General features: G+C 36.4%; 2 protein-coding genes across 2 annotated transcripts; one reads left to right on the top strand and one right to left on the bottom strand.

Moving 5' to 3' along the window:
- Positions 1–234: 234 nt before the first annotated feature.
- Positions 235–2840, top strand: ATP5 (delta subunit of Mt ATP synthase). Its single transcript, XM_089629342.1, has 6 exons — positions 235–415; positions 606–656; positions 763–1006; positions 1574–1686; positions 2264–2350; positions 2449–2840. The coding sequence occupies exons 1-6, from the start codon at positions 296–298 to the stop codon at positions 2578–2580; spliced, it is 747 nt and encodes a 248-aa protein (XP_089485468.1). The 5' UTR covers positions 235–295; the 3' UTR covers positions 2581–2840.
- Positions 2841–10858: 8018 nt separating this feature from the next.
- Positions 10859–12405, bottom strand: LOC149384331 (uncharacterized). The gene has a single exon (XM_089629530.1). The coding sequence runs from the start codon at positions 12060–12062 to the stop codon at positions 11013–11015; it is 1050 nt and encodes a 349-aa protein (XP_089485656.1). The 5' UTR covers positions 12063–12405; the 3' UTR covers positions 10859–11012.
- Positions 12406–15912: the final 3507 nt, after the last annotated feature.

Genomic DNA, 15912 nt, shown 5'->3' with positions numbered 1-15912 from the left:
TTGCCACGTCACATCTCGTACTCACTTCAAGATTATTTTTTATTTCTTAAGATTAACGTAATAGGTTAAAAAAAAAAAAATTAATCTCAAGGTATTTTTGTCCGCATATTTACTTCATGAGGTATTTAGGAAATTTTATACGACTGGTCGTTTATGAGACACCAAAGCCCTGCCAAGTATCGGCCCAAGATCAGGGCCCAATTTCCATCCTCGGCTCCTCTATTATTTCCCTTTGTTAAGCTCTTAATTCGTTTTCCCGATTTTCAGTCTTCGGCTTCTCAAAAAAGAAAAAAAAATGGCGTTCTCTGCTCTTACGAGATCGAATCTTCCTCTCCTTTCAAAGTTTCTCGGATCGGAGTCTAGCAGATTGGTGTCTCTCAAAGCCCCAATCTCCTCTGCTTTAATCGATTCGGAGGTACGAAATCATCGTCTTTTGGCCATCTTGAATATATCAAATCGTTGGCAGATTCGCTTAGGGCTTGGATTTTAACGATGAAAATATTTATTTATTCGGCGGGGGGTTATGAGCGACAATGTTGCGTGTGCAATGATTATGCCGGTTTCTATTCTCCATTTTTGGTTATTCACTAAGCTAGGCTTTGCAGTTCTCGAGGAATTTCGCAACTGCCGCTGGGAAAACTGAGGCAAAGGTTAAGGTAATATTCGTTGTATATATGTGTATCTATATGCAATTATTGTTGAATTTCGTGTGTTTGAGACATGGTGTTTTTCATTCTCAATTATTTTGATATACCGAACCAGGTCCCTTTGGCTATGTTTGGATTCACGGGAAACTATGCCTCTGCTTTGTTTCTTGCGTCGGTAAAAACTAACTCCCTGGACAAGGTTGTGACCGAGCTTCAGAATTTCATGGAATCTTCGAAGAAAAGTCCAAGCTTTTCCCAGTTCGCCAAAGATCCCTGTGTCCCCAAGAAAGTCCGAGTCGAAGCAATTCAAGATATCTGTACCCAGGCCAAATTTTCAGACATCTCAAAGAATTTCCTTGGTATGTGTTTTTTAATATCTTGGATAGTAGCAAAATTCAAGATGGGTATTAGTCTTTCCTTTTAATATGTCTCTTCTCACGATATTATAACGTTGTAATATTGCTTGGTTATAATACATTTGTCATTGAGGCACAAGTTTTTTCATCTTTTAGTGTTTAACGTGCCTGTTATAGGGCCTCGGTAGTTAGCCGGAAGCTAAAACCATTGTGTTGATTGTTTACTTTATATATTTTTTTGGCTGACTATTGACTTGTAATGACGAGTGACACGAGTATATTCCACCTTTAACTTTAAATATTTTGCCATTTAGTTTGTATCTTGTCTCCAAGTTTTCTTTGCTTTGGTCCTTTGTTATGTTCTTAGGGTGTAAAATGCTAACAAAATAGAAATGTCAGTGGATATTAGTTTTTTTCCCTCTCGCTTTTAGTTTCTATTTGCTGCTAGTTGATTTCCTACCTTTCAACCGTTTGTTTTACTTCGAGTATGTTTTATCTTATTTACGAGTTGATGTAGTTCTGAGACACCTGATCTACGTGTTGATTTTTTTTTTCTGTTTCATTGTATAGCTGTTGTAGCCGAAAACGGGAGGCTAAAATCACTTGATACCATCATGGACAAATTTAAGCAGCTGACTATGGCACACAAGGGTGAAATTAAAGTTATTGTCACAACTGTCATTGTAAGTCTGATTCTTGTGCCAATAATTTAATCATGTATTCAGAGGGCTTTGACTCAAGCGGTAAAATGTTTCAAATAAGATTGTAAGTTTAGTTTATTGCTAATTCAATGTTGAAGTTGATCGACGATATTGCTCATTTTCGGAATCACTCTGGGATTTAGTTGTTCTAATCATATGGTGGAGGTTACTTAATTTCACTTCTGGGTTCTAAATGGAAAATCATTTCTTTATTAGCGTTTCTCACGACAACCATTTTTTTTAAAATTCATTTGATCTCTTTTTCAAGTGTTCTTATAGTGGCCAATAGATGTTGGCTTTGTCGTTATCAAGCCTTGGGATTACAAACATTGTAGATCAGTCAAAATTGTAATTTTGTAATTGAATGTGAAGCTGTATGAATGGGTGATCCCGATAGATGTAGACTTTATAGTTAGCAAGCCTCAGGAATACAAGCACTGTAGATCAGTCAAAGTTTTAATTTTGTAAACGAATGTGAAGCAGTATGAATGTGTAAAATCATTGATACTTTTGTATTTGGTTAAAATATTGATGGGTTTATCTTGAATTTCCAAATCAGCCTCTTCCAGCTCAGGAGGAGAAAGATTTGAAGGAAATACTAAGAGAGATGCTTGGTAAAGACAAAACAATTATTGTCGAGCAGAAGGTAAATGCCTAGTGTATTCATTATCTGTGTCGCTGATATACATTTTATTATTCTGTTTGTACAAGTGATATAACTTTTGACTTTACTTTATGTACTAGATTGATGCAAAGATTATGGGCGGTATCGTTGTTGAATTCAACCTGAAGGTCTTCGACATGTCGATCAGGACAAGGGCACTCCAGATGGAGAGGTTCTTGAGAGAACCTGTCAACATAGAGCAACTCTCCTAAAAAAAAATAGAGCAACTCTAAACTGGTATTGCCAGAACAACTCTTTTCATTTTTTTGGTTCCTCCACAGTTTTCTCTTGAACTTAATCTTCAAGGAGAATGCTATTTTTTTTTTTTTTTAATTTGGTTCATGAACCTCTCTGTAGAACAACATGGCAGCGTCCCACGGGATTGATTGCCAAATAAAGGCTTCTGGTTTTATTGATAGACTAATCTGAATGGTCTTTAAAGCCATACATAATACAGTGTTTGTTTGTTCTTCGGATCAAGGCTTGAAATGTGTGTTTTAAAAATGATTTTTCTTTTCTTTATTTATTGATCACTCTGAGAGTATTTTGGCTGCGTAGTTAATAATATTTTATCACATGACTATTAACTGTGAAGAAGTAGTTCCTGTTTTTTTTTTGTTCACGATATGGTTTGGTTTAGACTTAATATTCGACAACAGGATTACAAATATGTCGTGCAATGATTTACTATTATTCGATGCTATTCTGCCCAGTTACGCAAGCGGAAAAAGATGATGATTATGACCTACTTTTTCCGTAGAACACTGATCCTGAATGCCAGAAACTAAAATATGACGATGGCATGAATAACTCTCAAGTTTATGGTAATTAGACTAAAGGACTCTGAAGTTCCGATTTCCCTGCTACGCAAGTATTTATATACTGATAATTTTATAAGAACAAACCTTTGATCTTGTTTGCCTTTCATTTGTTGGAAATGAATTACAATTATGAACCTCCATTAAATCATAATCATTCATTATACTCCCGTATTAATTTCTTTTTAAAATATATTTGGAAAATTTGGAAGAGCCAGAGATTGAAATCCCATCATACACAGTCCTAGAAATGTTATGGATTAAGCCGCGATGTGATTTACCAGAGAATCTTAGAAGAACCATCCATGCCATTGATTGAAAACATGTCAACTTAGAGATAATTCATTGTTTCATGGTCAGTGAGAATCACGAACTCATTCACTATATTTCTCGCTCTTTGGACTTTCGAGGGCGTTTATCTTCAAGTTTTCATTGAGAAGTAGTGTTACAATGATGGTGTATTGATACTCTTTTAGTATGTTTTTTCGATTGCCTTTGTCGAAAATCAGGTTTTGTCCGATATGTTTCATAATTTAGGTTTACCTGGTCTAGTCTTTTATTTTTTTATTTTTTGTTTTCTTTCATAGAACCGAAAACTTGCATTAGATGGTGGCTGAATTTGTCCTACTAGTTCTTACAACAGAGGAGAGCCACAAAAGACGATAGTTAGTACAAGACGACGTGTCTAAAACAACTTTCTCATCATTTGCAAGTAAAAGTGAATTTCCCATCAATGCTAAAGTGCATGTTGCAGATATATACTGAAAGTAAAGTGCCCTCCAGCCCGCCCGTGTCTTCTGAGTTGATCTTATAGGAGATTCTCTTTGCACCGGATTCCACAATCGAACGAATCAAGCCCTTGTTCACGGATAAGCAAAAGCCGCTCCTAATTGCTCGACTACCAACCAAGAATTGTACCTTTCTAGTCGTGGACCACCAACCATTGATCCCGATCTTCCCCGTGTTTTGGTAGATCGCAGTGTCAGCGTTTAGCTTGATCTTGCCATGGCTCGGAGCGATCCGAATTGTTTCACGGGGCGACAGTCGGGTCGGTCTTATGCACGCAGCTGCGCTCGCAGAAAATTGGCGATGCAGTTGTGAGTGTCCTCGACCCATGATTTCCGATCTTCAAGGTTCAAAAAATTTAGTAGGCGAGATCTTTTTTTTTTTTTTTTTTTACTTACCTTGGAGCCAATAATCGCATGGAAAAGCATACAGTTGTGAGTGACTCCAAAACCATGAAGACTTCCGAGCATAGGGAGATGCTCGCGAAAAGCACGCCATATTAAGTGTTTCACTTTTTGGTGGGATCTCAAGGTTCCACATCCTCGACCACCACTTGGTGTCGATGTTTTGCGATGATCAAACTAAATTATGTTCGAATATAAAATTTGTTCATGATGTTTTAAAGTGCATTGGACAAAAATATTTTCCATAAAAAATATAGAATCGAATAATACCTATCGATAAGAAGCCTTCACTTCTTTTCTTTTGCATTTTCTCATCTTGTGACGTCGATCTCGTCGAAGTCACTTCAAGGCTGCGTAAATTTGATCGCTTGCCTCTCGAACACGGCGCCGTGTTCGGAGTCATCGCCTTTTTCACTGAGAGTCGATCTCCGCTTTATTCAACATTAAAGCGAGGTCGGATTCATGTTGATCCCTTCTGATGTGTTGCGTTTATATTGTTGCATCTGAACATTGTTGGTCTTGTGTTTACACATCGTCTCTGGTCTTTTTGTTCTGAAGATGGAGAGTAGTCATCTTTCATGGTATGTTGTGTAATATTATCCTTCATTTTTCGAAAGCTTATACGATGAGCTATTTCTCGAATTTAGTTTTAAATAATTTTCAATTGTATTTTTTGTTTCTATAAAAATAAAAATTGATTAACCCTAATAGAAGGCCTCAAACTATTTTTATATAAAAATATACGGTATCAATTGAGTTAAATACAAGTATTTTTCAAATTAACTAAAAAAAATCAATTAACTGAAATGAACCTTAAAAAAAAAAAAGCACAAAGTTTTGATTTGTTTTGTCGCCAAATCATTTTCTTTTTCTTTCTTTCTAGTTGACGGTTAACAGTTAAATAATATTTTTATTATAGGCTAATCGAAAACACACAAATTGAAAGTTTTATGGTGTTGATTGTCAACTTGGAAATTATTTTTTTCGGGTGTCGTGTTTCAGACTTCACCATTAAAACTATTAGAACAAACCTTGATAAGAAAATATTATAGAAAATTATTCGTCAATAATTTTTACATAAATAATAATAAACAACCTGAAATATTAAAACAACAAAAAATCTCTCACGATTTCAATCACCATCCGCAAGAAAAATATTTGTTAACATTTTGGCGTGCCATATTAGTACATAGTATAATATGTGGACACATGCCAAACGAGATTTATATCTATTTAAATATTCCCAGCCCTTATAAATAATACCATACACTATTCTAATAGGGAATTTTCACATATTTCTGATGTTAATTTATAGAATACTTGAGAGTTTTCAAACCTTAAGAAAATTTTCACAAAAATCTCATACATATTACTTTTTTTAGATGATTTTCTGTTATTATAAATGAAATTGTAAGAAGAAGCTAAATGAAACTGTTAAAAAATAAAAAATAAAAAAGTTAAATAAACTTCTAACAAGGAAAATATTATAAAAAATTAGTCACATAGAATAAAAATTAATTTTAATTAAGAGATCAAATATTTTTAAAAAAGGTACTATAGATCATTTAACACTCTAAAATGCTACACATTTTCCAAAGGTTGAGACGCAAAATCCTAAGGAAATATTTGAAAAACTTGCAAAATTCTACACCTTTAGAGTATCAGGTGACAAAATATTACACTATATTGTACACATCTTAATAACACTAAATATACACACACATGAAAACATGACTAAATTATTCATACTTATTAATTCCTCAAACTTACATGTATGAGATTTTCTCAAGGATAGAGATAGCAAATAGCACTCTTGCAATTGTATTAATAAGTTGGGACAATTTAGTTTTTTCATGTGAGAATGTCTAAGGTTATTCAGATATGTGCTGTAGTGTTTTGTCATGTGAATCTCTAAGAGATAGGGTTTTGCAACTTTCTATATTTTTTTTATTAGCACTAAACAGTCTTTAAACTTTAAAACCTTGATACCCTTTACATCAAAAAAAAAAAAAAAAACAAACCTTGATACCTTTGGTCTTCTTACTTAATTTCTGTCAATATTTCAAGTTTAAACGACAAAATTGAGAAATCACACACTTTAGATTTTGTCCAACACTTGAGCCATTCTTTGAGCCTTTGCTGGGATTTTTCTAATATTTTCGGATTCAAATCTCATTTTGGGTGCCATGATTCATTTTCTTCGATCTCTGTGCTTAAATTATGGGAAATTGTTTAATCAAAACGTTAGTGATGATAATAAGTATGACTATTAAAAATGGGCTTTGTAGTTAAATAGTCAATTTAAAGTTATGAATTTGTAAAATAGTCAAAGTTTGTATTAATTTAGTGAAATATCCAAAATATCCAGCAATCTGATTTAAAAAAAAATTGACTCTACGATTAACTTTTTTAAAAGTGATAAATCGCTTATAATAATCATAAAATTTTATTATTGGCTGTCAAATTTTTTTTGAAAATGTAAATTTGACTACTTTACTGAAAAATTTAAATTTTAGCTATTTTACTAATCAATAAGTTTCAAATAACTTTTTCTATAATTTTTCCTAAAAAAGGGGTGCAAAGGACATCTTCATTATATAGGAATCATAAGAGCCAAATCAAGTAAAGTAGCAAACTTATGTGGATTTTTTTACACGCGATATTGTTCAATAGAACAAATATTCTTATGAAATATTTTACCATCGGATTTATCCGTATGAAATATTGAATAATTAATCTGGTTAGACTTAATTAAACGTGGCTTACCGGTAGCGGGACGGGACGGAATCCCCGCTACCGGTAATGAAGGTAACGGGACGGGAGGTCCCGTTAAGACTAACGGACGGGAGTCCCGTCCCGTTACTGTAGCTAACGGGATCCGCGGATCCCGTTAGCGACCGTTGCTTTTATTTTTTTTTTTAAATCTCGGCCGTTGGATCAAAGATCCAACGGCCGAAAAAAAGAGCCGTTTGAATATGAACGTTGGATTTTAGCCGTTGGAGCCGAGAATGAGGTTTTTTTTTTATTTTTTTTTCCCACTTATTTCTAAAATCTATAAATACCCCCCCATTTCATTCATTTTCTTCACACCTTTCACTCAAACTCTCTCAAACTCTCTCAAATTCTCTCAATCTCTCTCTCTAATTCTCTCAAACTCTCTCAATTTTACTCTCTAAAGCTTTCATTTTCTCATGGCATCATCATCCCACAACCGAGGAGGTCGAAGGGGAAGAGCTTCCCGAGGTGAACGAATGCACCGTTTTGAAGAAAATTGGTTGCATTTGTCTCAAAACGCCCCCGACCCAAACACCCAATACTCTTTCGATCCAAATTATGTTGCTCCTACTTTCCACAATACGGAATTCACCGAAATTCCAAACACACAAATGCCATATTATCCTCAAATGGATCCCGAGCAAGCATATCAAGCACAAATACCGCCATCCGAAGCCGCTTTTCAAGAGTTTCAAGTGTTCGAGGAACATTATCATCAATCCCAAAATCCAAATGAAGAAGAAGACGACGACGAAACCCAAGATCCAAATGAACAACATGATGACGAGGAGGAGGAGGATGAAGAAGAAGACGTCCCACCGCCACCACCTCAGCCTCGAACTCAAGTTCCACGACCTCGACAACGTGAGCAACAAGAGGAGACCCGACAAAGACGACGTGCCCGAGAAGAACAACAACAACAACAACCACCTCAACAACAACAACCACCGCAACAACAACAACAACCTCAACAAGCACAAGCATCACGACGTCGAGCGAGGTCTGTTGTCTGGACGTTCTTTGAAGAGGTGGTTGCCAACGGTGAAAAAGCCGGAAAATGTCACGTTTGTGGCAAAATCTTTAGCGCTCATAACACTAGAGTTGAGACGTCGCTATTGTGGAGTCATCACAGACACTGCCAGGGGGGACACAATCTGGAGCCTCTACAACCCAAGTAAGTAACATCGATCCTTTAAGATTTAGACGTGATTTAGTTGAATATTTTGTATCAACCGATCAATCTTTTAGTCATATCGAATCTCAAGGCTTTGTTAGATTCATTAGTTCTTTTATTCCAAACGTACAACTAATGTCTAGGAAAGCCTTGAGATCCGATATCCTAAAATGGTTTTTAGGAGAAAAGGAACAAATGAAAGACTCAATATCCTCTGGTAGATATAGCGTAGCCTTAACATCGGATATATGGACCGGTCAATCTAAGATGGACTTTATGAGCGTTGTAGTCCATAACATAGACGACGATTGGAACCTGAACAAACGTATCATAGCGTTTAGGAGGATAGAAGGTTCGCACACTGGTGAGAACATCTTAGATATCATAGTTAGTGTTTTAGCTGAGTGGGGTTTGAACAATAGGGTTATATCTGTGACCTTAGATAATGCCACTAGCAACAACGCCATGATTAGGGAGTTGACCCAAAAACTTAACGCAGACGAAACCCTTATACATCAACGTTGTGCTACCCACATCATCAACCTCATAGTTCAAGCCGGAGCCGCTAGTTACGACCCTTCGATAAACAAGATTAGGAATTACATAAGTTGGATAAATAGTTCAACCTCTAGAGTAGATGAGCTTAAGAGACGGCTTAGACTAAACGGCCTTCAAGAACGCACATTTCACCTAGATAACAAAATTAGGTGGAATTCAACCTTTCTTATGCTGACCAACTTCTTATCCGAGCGTTACGTCGATGTTATTGTTTCTTACATTAACAGCGTACATGGCGAAAACGCTATATCTGATTTGGATATTAGGATGGCTGAATCATTTGTTTCTTTTCTCGACATTTTTTATAAAGAAACTTGTTATCTTTCTGCTGTTTACACTCCCACTTCTTTTCTCGGTCTTCATACTATGACCGCAATAGCTGTGCATCTTGATAAAAATAAAAACGAAACTATTTTTCAAGATTCTATTCAAGCAATGACAGCAAAGTTTTTAAAATATTGGGGGGCTGGAAAGGTTCCATTACTATACGGTTTTGGAGTCATTCTAGACGTCCGATGTAAAATTGGAGGTTTAAAATTTTTTTTGAAATACATAAGAAACCATTTTGTGGACCAAGATTACGTTGCACTTGATCTTCCGAGGATCGTGCAAGCTTTTTTTGATCTTTTCAAGGTTTACGAGGCGAAACTTCTACCGCAATACCGAGCGCAACCTTCTCAATCACAGACGCAATATCCGAGAAGACACCAATACACGAATGTCTTCGTCAACGCGCCCGCGTACAGCCCGTCTCCTCAACAACAAGAAGCTGGGACAAGTCAGACGAGGTCAAGCGCAACCGACGCACGGTCCCATCCGGAGATCCAAGAGTACGATAGGAACGATTGGGTCAGGTCGGACGACGAAGCCATCGACCTCTTGGTTTGGTGGAGGCAGAATGCGAGGAGGTTTCCGATCTTGTCATCTATGGCACAAGACATCCTCACCATCCCAGTTTCAACTGTGTCCTCTGAGGCGGCTTTTAGCAGCGCGGGCCGGATCATCGACGATAGAAGATGCAGCCTGAAACCGGAGATGGTCGAAGCATTGACGTGCGGAAAAGATTGGATTCAACATCGAAATCGAGCACAAGAAACATTCATGTGCTTCGATATTCTAGACGATTTTGAAGTTGATTTTGCAAACGTAAACATAAATGGTTAAAGTATCGTGTATAACAAAGGGATATCCCGGCCCTTGTCCGGGATACATTTTCAAACATTTAACGAGGAAAGGGGTGCTCTTTTTCCTCGCCGTCGCACCTTTTTAGGGGTCGGTGAGGTTTTTTAGGAGGCCCATTTTTAATTTCACATTCTTCTTTATTGTTTTTTTTACCCATTTTTAATTATTTAACAACATTCATATTTTTCATTTCTACCCACTTATTCCAAATCTTTTCACTTTAATCCTTTCATTTTATTTATTAAATTCTTTTTTTTAAAATTTTTTTTTTTTTTTTAATGCCTCCCGTTAGACATTTACCGCCTCCGTCCCGTTATATAACGGGACGGGACTCCCGTTCGGCGAACGGGACGGGACTCCCGTTCGGCGAATTAACGGGAGTCCAGGCGGGGGCGGGACGGGAGGCGCGGGAACTCCCGGTAAGCCAGGTTTAGACTTAATCAATATTAACTTCACTTGTTCTGACATCCAAAAGTTGAAATATTTCTGATTAAAGAAATTAAAATCTAAATGCGCTATTACGTTGTAAATAATAATATCAGTTTAACTGAGAGAGAGAGAGAGAGAGAGAGAGAATTATCATTGACTTTTCTGGGAAAATACTAAATTGTATACATTTTCCCCTCTTTTGCAATTGAACCTGCTTTTCTTCCTTTTGGGTTCTATACGTATACACATATACATATATTCATATATATATATATATATATATATATATATATATAGATATACGTGTGCTGGAAATTGCTTGGAGGAACCTGTCTTCCCAAGCAAAAAGAAAAAAAGGAATCAATTCAACAGCGAAACAATGATTTTTTGTTTTTGTTTGCTTGCGTATATTCACGTTTACCTTTTTTTTTTTTTTTTGGTTGCCAACAATGGGAATTAAAATCATCACAGAATCGACTCTCTTTTCTCGTTTGCCAAGAATGTGAAGACAAAAAGTGTCAAACAACCTCATCTAAACCACTAGCCTTCAACTTTACATAACAACAAACCTCTCTCCTCTCTTCATCATCATCATCTTCACATTCCTCTCCTTGATAATCACCATCGCCACAGACCAAGACACTTTCTTGGCAAGCCTTGAGGAACATAGTGCTCACAACGGTGTCGAGAACCAATAGGATCGAATACAACTGAGCTATGAAAACGCCCTCGAACACCATCGTCGAAGAAGACCCGGGCTTTCGATAATAGTAAGCCCGAACGACTCTGCACTGAAACAACGCCTCGACCGAAGCGAAGCCGAGGTTGAGAGGCAGAGCCAACAACAAGGCCGTTGAAGTCCTTCCCTTGATCAACACGCAAGCCTTCATTAGGGTTTCCAAGTACCCGCCCCGTCGAGTTCCCTCGACCCCGGACAAGACCAGAGCCAAGTTCGATATCACGAGCGCGTTGGCTAGGAAGATCGAGTAGATTATAGCCCCGAGAGCGGCGAAAAAGACGAGCAATCGGTCCTTAAAAGGGGCTTGGTCGAGGGCGTTGAAGGCGAGGAAGAGGAGAGAGAAGGCCGTCGAGTTGGCCGAGAGGACGAAAAGGGAATTGCACAGGTGGGTCTTCAAGAGCGGGGCGTAGAGGCGAAAAGCCGAGGAGAGAGACGGTGGACAGGTGGCGGATTTCGGGGCGGTTAGGGATCGGATCACGTAGGCTTTCGATAAGAGGAAGAAGGTGAGAGCGAACGGGAGAGTGAGGATCGAGGACGAGATCGTCTGGGAGAGCTTTCGGGTCACGGCCGCGAAGAACTCCGAGGATCTCGGGAACCCGGCTGCGTCGAAGAGCGCGGTTAGTCGGGCGTGGATTAGCGGAGAGAGACGAGACAATGATGATAATGATGGTGATGATGATGATGATGATGGGTTGAGCAAGAAGAGTTGTGAGATGAGGATTGAGGCAGAGAATGGCAAGACCAAAAGAGCTGCTTTTGAGGTGAAATGGTTGTAATTTTTGAGGAATGTGAAGATTGATCTTCTCATGATTTTTGAGCTGCTTTCCATTTTTTGGTTTTGGTGGGTTTTTTTTCCTTTCTTTCTTTCTTGTTTTGTTTCTATGTATCTTGCAATGCAAGGTAGAGATATCTATGTATGTGTTTATATATATGCGAGGGAGAGAGAGAGAGAGATGGGAGTTACTTGGAAGAATATAGCATTGATTTTGGTGTAGGTATTGTGACGCTATTTGTTTGGTTTGGAAAGAGGGAATTTGGAGGTTGGTGATTTTTGGATGAATGGATTGGCCAACAACTAGAAAACTATATAAAAACTAAAATAAAAAAAATGGGTTATCTATTTATTTATTTATTTTGGAGTTGATATGATATTGGTTTCACCGAAGGCACTGTAGTTGACTCTTTTGGTCTTTGGAATCTGCTAACTCACTACTAAATGTTTTGGCCAAACAAGGCATGTAAAAGGGCAATTTTTTTGCTTCTTGCTAATCTTGTAATTATCATAAAGAAAGAAACCTTTTTATTTTATTCTTTATTTATATGTAATTTTTAATTGTGCCCGGGCTTTCGTATGCAAATGTAGCTACTTTGGGGTTGCTTCCAAGTACACAATTGTTCCCATTTAATGATTATGTATTGCTTGTTATAAACGAATTGCATCTTAAATGTATCTTTCTAAAAGATTGAAAATACAATTAATTTATCAAATAGGAATTTCGAATCGGGGTAGTAAGATAGGAAAGAGTTACAATCTAATACTAATTGAATCATTCAAGGCTATAAAAAAACAAATTTAATATGAGATTTAATAGTTACACAATTGGATCAATCCAAATTCATTCATATAATATTGCATGATCAATATTAAATATTTGGAAAGGAAAACCCAAATTGCGATGGAAACTCATCAAAAGTGGGTCCATCAATCAATCCTTAATTAGAATTTTTTCACGTGGCAAGTGAATGATTCTTAGCTTACAAGATAATAATAATAATAACAGGAAAATGAAATTAAAATACTAATGGTGGTATTTTAAATGTAGATATAGGGCAGTAGATCAAGAGGGCTTTCCTTGTGTTTCTGTCAACAATTATTCATCAGAAATTATTAACTCATCATGGCTATATTTATTCTTCTCCTTTCAATTTCTTAGCTTACGTGGCAAGTGAATGTAGAAGGCTTTCCTTGTGTTTCTATCAACAATTATTCATCAGAAATTATTAACTCATCGTGGCTATATTTAATCTTCTCCTTTCAATTTCTTTTATTGGTTAATTTACAAATTTATTTTATTATTTCAATTGATTGATGCCATGTATGATGTTAAAGATGACATGTATATCATTCAAAGGCAAATTAAGACAGTATGTGACCTGGACTGGGCCATGATTTGGGCCTCTGGGCTGTTTGGGGCCCATTTAGTGGAAGACTTTTTATCCTTGTGGGCCCTTTGGGTGACGTGGAATCTAAACAAGATTCTCTCTCTCTCTCTCTCTCTCTCTCTCTCTCTCTCTCTCTCTCTCTCTCTCTCTCATTTGGTGAACAAAAATCTGGCGCCAGTCTAACTACACGAAGATGATAAGTAAGAGAAAAGAGAGACTGATTTATATTTTTATATATTGGTAAAAAAAAAAAAACGTACCGACAGAAATTGAATATGCTCTAGTAATATATGCACAAATAAGTAAATGTCTTTTCCAAAATGCCATAAACCTGATTCTTCGATGAGCATGAGCTAATATATAAAATGAACGACAAAAAAAAGCTAATATAAAATGAATTACAAAGATAAAAGGCAAATAGAGAACCATTATCCAATTGGAGAATTATTGATATATAATTTTTAAACTAAAATACACATTTATTCATGTGTGAGATGTTATAAAGAGTAAAGACAAAGAGAACCATTATCCAATTGGAGAATTATTGATATATAATTTTTAAACTAAAATACACATTTATTCATGTGTGAGATGTTATAAAGAGTAAAGACAAAGAGAACCATTATCCAATTGGAGAATTATTGATATATAATTTTTTAACTAAAATACATATTCATGAGTGAGATGTTACAATACATATATCAATAACTTTTATCATAATAAAATAAAATAGAGATAATTATTTAGGGTGGGTACTATTATTTTCAGACAAAAAGGAAAATGGTATCGCTGGATCGCTAAAATGATTAAGTGTTACTGCTGTTGAGCTCATTAGACCTCATACCTTTTATTATGTCAGAAATTTTGATTAGGTCAACTTTTTTGGATTGTTCTCAATGCAGTTTTTGTTTGAGAATGGTATTTTTCTTGCCAAATTATTAATTATGAATGACTTGGTGTACAGTTTATGAACCTACAGTTCATTGGAATTATTTAGGAAACTAGAAGGAATAGATTCTTTAATAATGTGATGAGGGTTTAGGCAGGTTTGGCATCAAAATCAATGATTATATTATCTGTACACAAAAGAGAGTTAAGCCTCATATATAGGATGCTTACCAAATCCACATCTTGCATAATTAAGTAAAATATTCTACAAGCTCGTATTAAATGGAGTTATTCTTCTTTGGTCAATTATTGTCCATCTTGGAGGTTAGTATTTGAAAAACTAGAATAAACAAGAGTTCTACTCGTCAAATAATAAAAACAAGCTAAAAACTTTGTTTAGAATTATATAACCCCCCCGAGTAAATCAATATCTTTAAAAAAAATGGCTGCGAGTTTTAGTTGAAGCTCTCAATTTGACTATATCAGCAAACATTTCAAATATGAAAATAAAATTTCAAGAGTAAGCAGAGTTGTTACTTTTTCCTATCAAAATTAATATGATAGATATGATCGAAATTAATATGACATTAATTAAATTAAATTGATATTCCACCTTGATAGTTCGATTATGGAATAAACTACGGGCCGCATCCCGCATAATTAATTCGTAAATCATAATAGCGTTCCCTCCACACAAAAAAATACCCCTACTCGAAGAATGGTAGAAAAGTTTGGCATAGGGCCTATCCAACCCAAGGTCTTGAAGGCCAGGACCTTGTCCCTCCTTCCTCTGGCCTCGCCGGCGTTGCACGCATTAGGGTATTCTTGTTGGGTGATTTTTTAATTGTTTACATTAGTTACAATACGTTATAAATAATCCTAGATTAACGCTTTACGTGTTTAAGTGAGGAAAAAGTTGAATTCAAAACGATTTTCATTCAAAACACGTTAATTTGGTCACAACTTTATAAATCTTCTATCTGCGATGAACGAGGCATGATTAACAATATAGCCGTAGGAATTAAATACGAGATTTACAATAGACTTATTTTAGATCCCGCTATTCAAATTTAGATGGCGGTTGACGGTATTCATATTCGCATTTCTCGTGATGGATCAACACCAAGTCTTCCAAGCCGTTTTTTCGTGATGGATCAACACCAAGTCTTCCAAGCCGTTTTTTCAAACAAGTTAGAACCAAAGCGTGGGCCAACTCTTTTGCTCAATATTATTCTAACGAAGTGTCGGAGTACGCTAGGACAAAATATGTCATCCGGTGCGACGATTGTCGCACCGAATACTTAATTTGTCGCACCTAAAGGTTTATTAGGTGCGACATCCGGTGCGACTATAACCCGTCGCAAAAGGCATTAGGTGCGACATGTCGCACCTAATAAGTACACCTTTAGGTGCGACACTTTCAGGTGCGACATGTCGCACCAAATACAGAAGCCGTTTTCCTGCCAAATTTAATAAAATTGGCGGGTGAATATCATATCGGGTGCGACATTGTCGCACCCAATGCCGTTCCCGCCACTATATTCGGTGCGACAATGTCGCACCGAATATGTTTTTTAATTAAAAAAAATTACAGAATTAAATAAAAATTAATTGACAAAATTCATTTA

This window comes from Urtica dioica, chromosome 10 (genome assembly GCF_054948205.1).
Source record: "Urtica dioica subsp. dioica isolate 48M chromosome 10, U.dioica_male_clone48M_v1_H2, whole genome shotgun sequence".
NCBI lineage: Eukaryota > Viridiplantae > Streptophyta > Magnoliopsida > Rosales > Urticaceae > Urtica > Urtica dioica.
Note: the sequence above shows the minus strand (reverse complement) of the source record. Positions and strands in the feature narration are given on the sequence as shown.

What these genes read in the sequence shown, in the direction of transcription:
- ATP5 (XM_089629342.1), top strand. Translation starts at nt 296, where the DNA reads ATGGCGTTCTCTGCTCTTACGAGATCGAATCTTCCTCTCCTTTCAAAG. An exon ending in CATCTCAAAGAATTTCCTTG is followed by an intron (nt 1,007 to 1,573) that starts GTATGTGTTTTT and finishes TTCATTGTATAG; the next exon opens with CTGTTGTAGCCGAAAACGGG. An exon ending in CAATTATTGTCGAGCAGAAG is followed by an intron (nt 2,351 to 2,448) that starts GTAAATGCCTAG and finishes TTTATGTACTAG; the next exon opens with ATTGATGCAAAGATTATGGG.
- LOC149384331 (XM_089629530.1), bottom strand. Translation starts at nt 12,062, where the DNA reads ATGGAAAGCAGCTCAAAAATCATGAGAAGATCAATCTTCACATTCCTC.